This window comes from Neodiprion pinetum, chromosome 4 (genome assembly GCF_021155775.2).
Source record: "Neodiprion pinetum isolate iyNeoPine1 chromosome 4, iyNeoPine1.2, whole genome shotgun sequence".
Lineage (NCBI taxonomy): Eukaryota > Metazoa > Arthropoda > Insecta > Hymenoptera > Diprionidae > Neodiprion > Neodiprion pinetum.
Genome location: NC_060235.2, coordinates 32,980,898 through 32,990,414, shown reverse-complemented (window position 1 = coordinate 32,990,414; position 9,517 = coordinate 32,980,898). Strand labels below are relative to the sequence as shown.

The window sequence follows — 9,517 nt, the reverse complement described above, 5'->3', positions numbered from 1 at the left end:
AAGATCTACCGTTTTCCACCTCGTGGGCCTCGGGCAATAAAAGAATTCGGCTCGTCGAGCCGGGACAGCTGCAGTTTACGTTGTGCTACAACCTGTAGCATGCGTAAGTCGTAAGATCTTCCTTTCCCCTGAAAGGCGCGCGGGAGGGGTTCAAGTAGGCGGAGCTTCGTATATTTTTAGTGCTTGCTGTGATCGCAGTAAATAGTAAAAAAAAAAAACGACGAGAAGAGAAATGCACGTGCACACTATTCGTAACGCACACACTTACAGACGCTTATATGTGTACCGTATCTGTGCACAATTGCGTCGTAAATACTTTTCGAAAGGTTCTCGAAGGTGAAGAGTGATGTAAAAAATATTCAAAATCGCGTATTGATTTAGCTCACAATTCTCCGTCGAGTCACTTTTACTTACGTTTCGTGGGTAAACTTTTTTGGGTACACTTATTATACATTCGAATGTTTCATCTTTTTATTAAATTTTCCATTCATAGTTTTACTTTTAATACAGGTCGCAGTTTGGGTATTAAAGTTTAAATACCTAGGTGTTAAGTAGGCTAATTGAATCTATAAGATTATTTCACCCTAATCAGAATGCAGTTATATCATTGACAAGTTCGACTTGTATAGTGCTTCTGCACATACATAAGCCCGTACAATTTTTGTAAGAAAAGTTTAAAAGCCCACCTCAAGGGTCAGTCGCCCGAATATATATACTTAAGTCTCGGTTTTTATTGCAGTGCAAGTTATTTTCCAAAATATTTCCGTACATAACTGCTAAATATAGTAAACGATTGTACCGAATTTTAATGTCATGAAGGCTTAGCAGTCGTAAAGGCGCCCAACAGCTGCATCGTCCTTTTAAACTTTCCGGGCTGCAACGACCAACCTCTAACGTAGTACCTACATCTTCTAAAAAATTCGAGGTCTCAGTTATTGACTCTGTCCCATGCTCTGTCCCAATTATTGGCTTTTTTTGGTTGTATCTGTTTGATCCTTAGTTTCAAAATAACCTAAAAAATAAATTTGCAGTCTCTAACTCTCGAGCAATTGGTTTTGGTCATCGAGAAATTAACAATTGGTGCCGTAAATTTATAATTTTGGAAAATAAAAGGTTCAATAATTTGGTCCAAACAAGTCAATAACTGGTACACTTACCTTACTGAAATTCGAACCGAATACATACATTATGACCGTATTACGGATTATCAATAGTGTAAGAAAAGTATTTCCTGAAGTCAATTCAACTAATATTTAATTGTCGATACAGTACAATATTATCGTCGTAGTAGCGTCGTTTGGGCATTTCAAGGTTAACATCGCATCGGGCACACCTGCTCACTCTTTACCGCCCCCAATTCTGCCCCTTTGCGGCAGACGGACGTGCATTCGGCACATGCTACACGGCATCACGTATATCCATACACAATGTACATACATACAAAGCACCAGCCCATGACTGAGAGGGGAGTGACGATGAGCACAGCTTTAATGCCACGCTCTCATCACCTACGTACTTATTCACATAGCCATTCTGCAATCGTACCATATGTATTATTTAATACAGCAATTGAAGCGGGGAAGACTCGATTTGTACAAACATTTTTGTATGATTAATTTCCTCTACGACATAGCTATAGAGATTGCGGGCTTACACATTTACATCTCACGTCTTAGCTTAATCGGATCCATGCTACAATCGTTTGGATAAATTAACCCCTAAGCGTTCATAAAATAAACACACGGCTCTTGCAAGTTCTTTCGCAATTTCAAATGCATCTGTGCTCCTAGCAGACGACGGATGACACGCATGCGTGGTTGGTCAGCGGTAGTGTCCTTAATAAACAGAGAAATTTGCCGCATCCCGCGACATTATGGAGCTATCTTAGGCAGGGACATCTACGATGAATCGACGATGACCAATAGATTAAACTGACACTTTTATTTTTATTATTTACCTGATACTCTAAAATGATGCTGCATGTTTACTCTTGATCGATCGTCACTGTGTTTCACGTCAATATAACCTATATTCAGGTAACGATCGCTGCTATTCTAATTTTTGGTATTGTAAATGCTTGCATCAGTAATAAAGTTTTACGTTGATTTTTAAATATTTTTCATATATTTCCGACAAGTTGACCCTATTCCACTGCAATTATAATTTACTGGTCTGCGATACGCTCGCGACCGCTATGATAAGAAGGTAATAATTAACGATTAAGAACTCTGACATTACAGTTTTTAATGTGTTTGTACAATCAACAATGTTCAAATACATTGGACTTTCGTAAATGCATGTGCAATGTCGTTGATGTGCATATTTATGAATGATATTTTCGTTTGAAAACTGTATTTTAGAATACCTCCTGAGTTAAAGAGAAACCGGAGTAGCTATGATAGTTTCAGTTACGTATGTTATATAATTGAATATTTTCATTAGCATGCTTCTTACGTTGTTATTTCCTTTATTTTTATAAAAGTTGTGCTAGAGTCTGCAAGGCTTGATTGTTCAAACTAAAAATGGAGGAAGATGAAGAAAGTGTAAATCTGACACAGCGCCACAGCTGCGGCTTCAGCCATACATGTAGCTATTCCCAGCCAAGCATTTATTGCTCAGCGCATTCAAACCTCGACCGCATTTCCCAGTTAACTTTATATCAAAACGTTTCTGGGACATTATTTGGAAGTGCTATAAGTATGAACAGCGCAGAGAGTGCCATGTCAACTAGGAGCGTGCATTCCTGTAGTAGTGGAGATTCGTTAACTGCAAGATCTATAGAGCCTAGGATAAGCAGTGATAAATATGATCAAATTAAAGATGATGAAGCAAGAAGAGGATGTAGATCGGTAAGTGTGAAAATGCAAGGAATGGATCGATACTTGTTCTCAGCAAGAAGAAGTTCCAAATGAATTTGCTTCTCGAATAATAATATTTCATGGTTGCGAAATTCCCTGATTTTTGTGATAGCAAATAAATCAAATATCTGTTAATATTGTCCTTTCACACTATTGAATTTTGAGTTTCCTTGATAAAATTTGTGATAAGTAAAGGAAGTCATAAATGACGTTGAGGCGAACGCTCATAGTTGGTTCCAGAATCACTGAACTTGGCTTAAATAGTATAATTTAACACAGTTGTCATACATGAATCTATAACAGTATTATCTTTTCATAAAAGAATTTAAGAAGATTTTGATTGCCAGGCCTCACTGGCTATTTTTTTTCTATTATGGACAATGCAAGCATTTGGCTACTAATGCTTGCCACTAAATTCAGCTTTATTGGTGATAAAAGGTCATAAGCTCATGCAATTGTGTTGATAAGAAGTAATATTACCGAAAACTTGCATGATATCAAATCAGAAACAGCTATTAATTGCAAAATGGTTAGTCTCAGTGTCAAATAAAATAAACTAGTTTTTTGTAATGTTGGAATGATCGAAAATCTAAAATACTATTATTTTCTGCAGAATTCACACTATGTCGAGACACGAAGTTTGTGTTTTCGTGATGGGCAATGTACAATTGACTTTGTACTTGTCTGGGATGAACATAATGAAGAAGCAATCACTTACAAAAGTGTGGAAATGCGTAGGGTATGTTAACTTAGCCATAGTCAAACATGGATAAATGTACTTGAATCAGAAAAGAATGAGTTCAGGATTCAATCTCTTGAATTCAACACTGGTAATCGTTCACGATATCAAAACAGTTATTTTATCATGTGAAGCAACTGTATTGGGAGCTAATAATTGAATACAACAACTATATATATATGCTTTCAGATATTTGAGGAAAACCTGGAACACGAGGGTCTAAAACTTGAATATGAAAAACCAGAGCCTAACGGGTTAAACTTCATTAAGATTCACGCTCCTATAGAAGTTTTGCGCCGTTATGCAGAGATATTGAAATTGAGAATGCCAATGAAGAATGTGGCCGGATTTCGTCCATCTGAAACCTCTACTAATATCATAGTTAAGGAAGTGAATTCATTCTTTAGACGTCTTTTAAGCAAGTTTGACGTGAACCAAACGATATTTCCAACAATGAAACATCAGTTCACAGCGGTTTATAGTAGAGACAAAGAGTACTTATTTGATTCGGACATCCCTGAGTTTTTTAGCCCAGGAACACGTTCGCGAATTGTTCATTTTATATTAGATAGGACAACGTATACAGAGGATAAGGAAAATGATTTTGCATTCGGGATCGACAGATTAATTGCGGAAAACGCATACGTGGCCGCCTATCCTTTACATGATGTGAGTAGAAACTTTCAACAGGTTTTCATTACACTTTAATATATTCATTATTCAAAAAATTTTACTTGTAAGCATTTTTTTTTAATAGCAAGTTGATTATGGTTTATACATACTATGATACTATGTTACCTTCACCCTCACTTTTATGTTTTAAGTTGCACTACAAATTTGTCATTAAAAAATTCAGAGCACCAAATACGTATTTCATATCTGTTTGTGAGAATATTAACTTTCTTTACACTGTTTTAAGGGATAACACCACTGTAAAAACTAAAGAAAAGCGCTTTCTTGTTCACTTTTTTGGATAGAAGAGAAGGTAATAAGATAATAATATTTAAGGAAGTTATTAGGCATATATTTCAGTATATTACAAAAAATTATTATCAACAAATCTTAAAAAAATGGCGACACTGGAGACATTCTTGTGAGATGTGTTGAATTCTGCAGCACGCAGTGTAACTGGTGCAAATTTGAAACTAAAACAAAAAAAAAGCTAGAGAAATGCGTAAGGAATTTTCAAAATATTGATTTTTGTATAATTGGTGAGTATTTGAATGAAAATGTTCAATTTTCGACAAAAGAAAAGGCACTTATTTGCTAATAAATAACGTTTAAATTAAGTTATCGGAAATCCCCTACACATTTCTGTAGCTATTGATATGTATATTAGGTGATTTTTTTTTCCGAATTCAAATTTGCACGAGTTACATTGCATACCACATATCTCGCGAGAATAGCTCCATGTCACCATTTTTTAATATTTGTTGATAATAATTTTTTCTATTATACTTAAATATATGCCTAATAACTTTCTCAAATTTTTTTATCTTATTACCTTTTCTTCCATCCATAAAAAAAAATGGTGCATTTTTTAGGTTTTTACAGTGGTGTTACCCCTAAAGACAGATATATTTGGGGATAACAGGTTTTACCTATTGTGTCAAATTCAATTCTGAAGTGTTAGAATAACAGGTTCTTTTGAACTATACGGAAATGGATATTACGCACCTGTTAAAATGGTCACCTGCCAGTATTTAATCCAGGGATTAAATGAAAGGTGTTGGAAAAACAGATGCAAGACCCAAAATAAAGGGTTGTATTTACTTTATTACTACGTGCTGCTGACAAGATCTGTTACGATTCAATAACACCCTCTGTTTCTTAAATGAAACTGTAACAATTTTTCGATGGAAGCTTTCATGTTATGGTATAATTTTCGCCCACACTTTAGGATTCAAAATTCGAAACAATATAGTTCAAACTAATCAGAGAATTGTTAAATCTGATGCAACCCCGAGTGGCAAAATTCTGCAAAATATAACTTGTGTAATTCACAATTCAGATATCGAGTAGTAAGAATGTAATTTATTGTGTGTTTTTTTACAGGGTGATCCTTACAAGTTGGATTGTATGCGAAGTCTTTTATATACAGAATGGGCGAGTGTCAAGAAATGTTTGCACCGGCAGCCACTAGATTACGTGAAAGATTACTTTGGCATTAAAATCGGCCTGTATTTTGCCTGGCTAGGTTTCTATACGCAAATGTTAATCCCAGCCAGCATAGTTGGCTTACTTTGCTTCCTCTACAGTTGGCTCACGTTATATTCCAACAAACCGAGTGAAGATATTTGCTCTGGCAATTTGTCACTGAAAATGTGTCCATTATGCGATAAACTTTGTGACTACTGGGATCTCAAAGATACATGCTTTCATGCGCGAGTCACGTACCTGTTTGATAATTCAGCTACAGTTTTTTTTGCTGTATTTATGTCCTTCTGGGGTGAGTTTACAAAATAAATTAATTTCTCTCATTGAATTTCCTTTCACGCTGCAAATAATCAAACTTTTCACTACAACTTTTTTAATTTTGTTATCAGCCATGAAAGCAAAAAATCAATTTTCTCACTGGTTTTGAGATAGCTTGCGCAGTACTAGTTTTGAAAAATATCACAGCACTGTCATTCCTTCTAGCCACAATGTTTTTGGAGTTGTGGAAACGATATTCTGCCGAAATAACTCATCGCTGGGATCTTACCAGGTTTGATATTAAAGAAGAACACCCTCGACCACAATATTTGGCTCGTCTTGCGCATGTGAAAAAACAGCGTACACATGTCATTACAGATGCGTCAGAGCCTCATCTTTCATTCTGGAAAATGAAGTTACCGGCAATCATCTTTAGTTCCTCCGTTGTGTTACTGTTGGTGTGTTGAAACTTGGGTATCAGCAGATTTTTAAAACTAGAACAGTTTTAAAGTAGCAAACAGCCTACTATCATTACATTGTTAGCTGTCGAAGAAGCAATTATTATGCAGTTACCCAGTAACTCATATTGAAAATTTGCATCTTTACAGATAGCTGTTGCTGTGGTTACAGTTCTAGCTGTTATACTCTACAGAATATCGGTTTTAGCAGTTCTAAGTTTTTACAAGGATACTATAGTGACAAGTTATGCCATATTATTTACTACTGTGACTGCTGCATGCCTTAACTTGTGCTGCATAGTCATCCTTAACTCAATATACATTCGGTTAGCAGAGTATCTAACAGAGGTAATATAACTAGTGAATCATGAGGGTACATGTACACACTTTTATAAGATAATATTTTTGGATAATACCTTACTAGTTTCCTGATGTATAAGCAATAGAACTTTAAGATTTTTGAGACCTTATATTTCAAGGCTAGAAGCGCCATTAGAAATTAAAGATGTGTATAGTTGATAATGGATCGCCATAATAGCTACCATGGCAATTAATCTTTTGCTCCTTCAAACTAATGAAACTTCTTTTTTTACTTTTATAGATCGAACTCCTTCGTACACAAACAGAATTCGATGACAGTTTGACTCTGAAGATATACCTGCTACAATTTGTCAATTATTACGCTTCCATATTTTACATTGCCTTTTTTAAAGGTAAGTTTGTTGGGTATCCAAGTAAATATATCCGGTTCTTTACATTACGTCAGGAAGAATGTGGACCTGGTGGATGTTTATTAGAATTATCCATACAATTAATCATCATCATGATTGGAAAACAAACACTAAACACTGTCTTAGAAATGGTTTTTCCATTATTTTATAAGTGGTTAAATACTGTGAAGGTTCATGTTGGAAGAGAAAAAGATAGAAATAAAGAAAAATCAATGTCTCGAATAAACCTTCAGTGGGTCAAGGATTATAAACTAGTCGAATGGGGTCCCAGGAGCTTATTCCGCGAATATTTAGAAATGGGTAAGTTTCCTACGTTATATTTTGATTAACTGGCATAGTCATATTGAAAACACAGTTATATCTGTACGCAAGCGTAAAAAATTGAAAAAAAAAATCGGAAAAGTGTTACAGTATGGATTTGTAACAATTTTCGTTGCTGCTTTTCCTCTGGCGCCATTTTTTGCGCTTATCAACAACATATTTGAGATGAGATTCGATGCTAAAAAGCTACTGATTATGTTCAGAAGGCCTGTTGGACAGCGAGTTAGAGATATTGGTGTTTGGTTTAGAATACTTGATGTTATTTCTAAATTGTCAGTAATCACCAATGTAAGTATAATCATTTATGTAGATAAACTATGTTTGTTTTTGCTACAGCTGCACTGATTTACGATAATTCCATTTCAGGGTTTCATTATAGCTTTCACTTCTAACTTCATTCCACGTCTGGTTTATATGAAGGCTTATTCGAATTCAAGTTCCTTGGAAGGGTTTCTTGAAAATTCACTGTCCAAATTCAATACTAGCCACTTTAACCAGGATTACAGTCCACAAATACAAAATGATACTGAACCGATTAAAATTTGTTGGTACCCCGACTACAGAGAGGCTGAATCGGGTGATTACAAACACACCATTATGTATTGGCATATCCTTGCTGCAAGACTAGCGTTTGTTGTAGTATTCGAGGTACCTGATATTTACTTACCTATAATTTGATTTAAAAAATTCAAGGACCTAGTAGTGATTGTCCGCAAGTTAACTTATCGCTAATACTGGAAAATGTTTTTAGAATATAGTGGCTTTGGTGATGATTCTGGTGCGCTGGTGTATTCCAAACATGTCTCAGACGTTACAAGATCAAATTCGACGCGAAGCCTACATTACAAATGAAATAATAATCAAGCAAGAGACATTACGTGTATGTGGACCGTGTCGTACTGGTGAAAATATTTCTCAAAGTAATTCAAATACTGTGACAATGCAAAGATTGGATCGGGTTATGCAGAAATCACTATCAAATGCAGAATTGGATTTGGAAATTCACGGTAGCCCAGTTGGTGCACCTGGAGTACATTACACGGGCACTGATGGGTCAATGTAATAACTGGTTATAAACAGAAGATTTCTTCCGTTTTCACTTCTAAACAAATACTGCTCTGAAAAATGAAAAATATTTAATTTTTCGAATAGCCAAATTAGGAATATGCAACAAGAAGTCATACTGCTGGAAATCTCATTAGGAGGTCGGAGCATGTATTCCTGTTGCAACCTAATGAAACATATCGCTACAAGTTGTTAAATTTATAACACTAGAATAATGAATATTTGAGGATCCCTGAGTATTTTTAGATATTGTCACTGCCGTTGTCTAGAAATACTTGCATTTATAGCCGATTTCTACGTACTTAGAAACGATTCATGTGTTAGGCTCTGAGCAGCAGGCTGGGGCGTAACACTTGTAAAAAAACTATAATTTACTGCAGTGTTCATTTTGCACATACACAAAAAACGCAGTAGGGATTACTTGTTTTGATTTAAATTTATATTCGTACCTGCTACACCCACGACTACTAAAAATTGTTATTTACTTGGAACGAATTTTGTTTTTTCTCAGCATAATTGAGTCAACTGCCATTGTTATTGCAACAGTCTCACATATCTAACATTAAGACGTTATGAGTGAACGTTGACTAATAGATTTATGTATATACAATGAATTGTTACACTATTTACACAGGTAAATTTTAATTGAATATGATTAATTAAAAACGAAGATTAAGAGTTTGATCGCAAATTCCTACTTAATAGCCAAATTCAAAGATAAATTAAATTCTACATCCAGGCAAATGAATGTAATTTTTATACGCGGTATTCATCATTATATGAATAAGTTACTTAATATATGCACAAGAGAGGAATATATTTTTTGCAATGTATTCCAGGATCTAGAAAGTTCCGTTCGATATACATATAACATATATGTAATGATATGTAACGAATTTTAATTAAAAAAATTATTGATATCAATAAAGC

At 35.0% G+C, this 9,517-nt stretch overlaps 1 protein-coding gene and 1 long non-coding RNA gene across 5 annotated transcripts; one reads left to right on the top strand and one right to left on the bottom strand.

Moving 5' to 3' along the window:
* Window positions 1-457: 457 nt before the first annotated feature.
* On the bottom strand, window positions 458-1,738 carry LOC124216090 (uncharacterized). The gene is made up of 3 exons (XR_006882522.2): window positions 1,655-1,738; window positions 1,158-1,533; window positions 458-1,012 (listed from the first exon to the last, which is right to left on the bottom strand). It is a non-coding gene; the product is annotated as an uncharacterized lncRNA (long non-coding RNA).
* subdued (anoctamin 1) lies at window positions 1,411-9,500 on the top strand. 4 transcript variants are annotated; one of them, XM_069135133.1, is made up of 11 exons: window positions 1,411-2,036; window positions 2,559-2,849; window positions 3,472-3,597; window positions 3,787-4,266; window positions 5,653-6,046; window positions 6,238-6,470; window positions 6,621-6,818; window positions 7,072-7,501; window positions 7,605-7,810; window positions 7,889-8,170; window positions 8,274-9,500. In XM_069135133.1, exons 2-11 carry the CDS (start codon window positions 2,700-2,702, stop codon window positions 8,583-8,585), a joined length of 2,811 nt encoding a protein of 936 aa, XP_068991234.1. In that variant the 5' UTR covers window positions 1,411-2,036; window positions 2,559-2,699; the 3' UTR covers window positions 8,586-9,500. The 4 variants fall into 4 exon arrangements, with proteins under 4 accessions (XP_068991234.1, XP_046476148.1, XP_068991233.1 ...); XM_046620192.2 differs by having other exon boundaries at window positions 2,483-2,849; XM_069135132.1 differs by having other exon boundaries at window positions 1,411-2,205; window positions 2,483-2,849.
* Window positions 9,501-9,517: the final 17 nt, after the last annotated feature.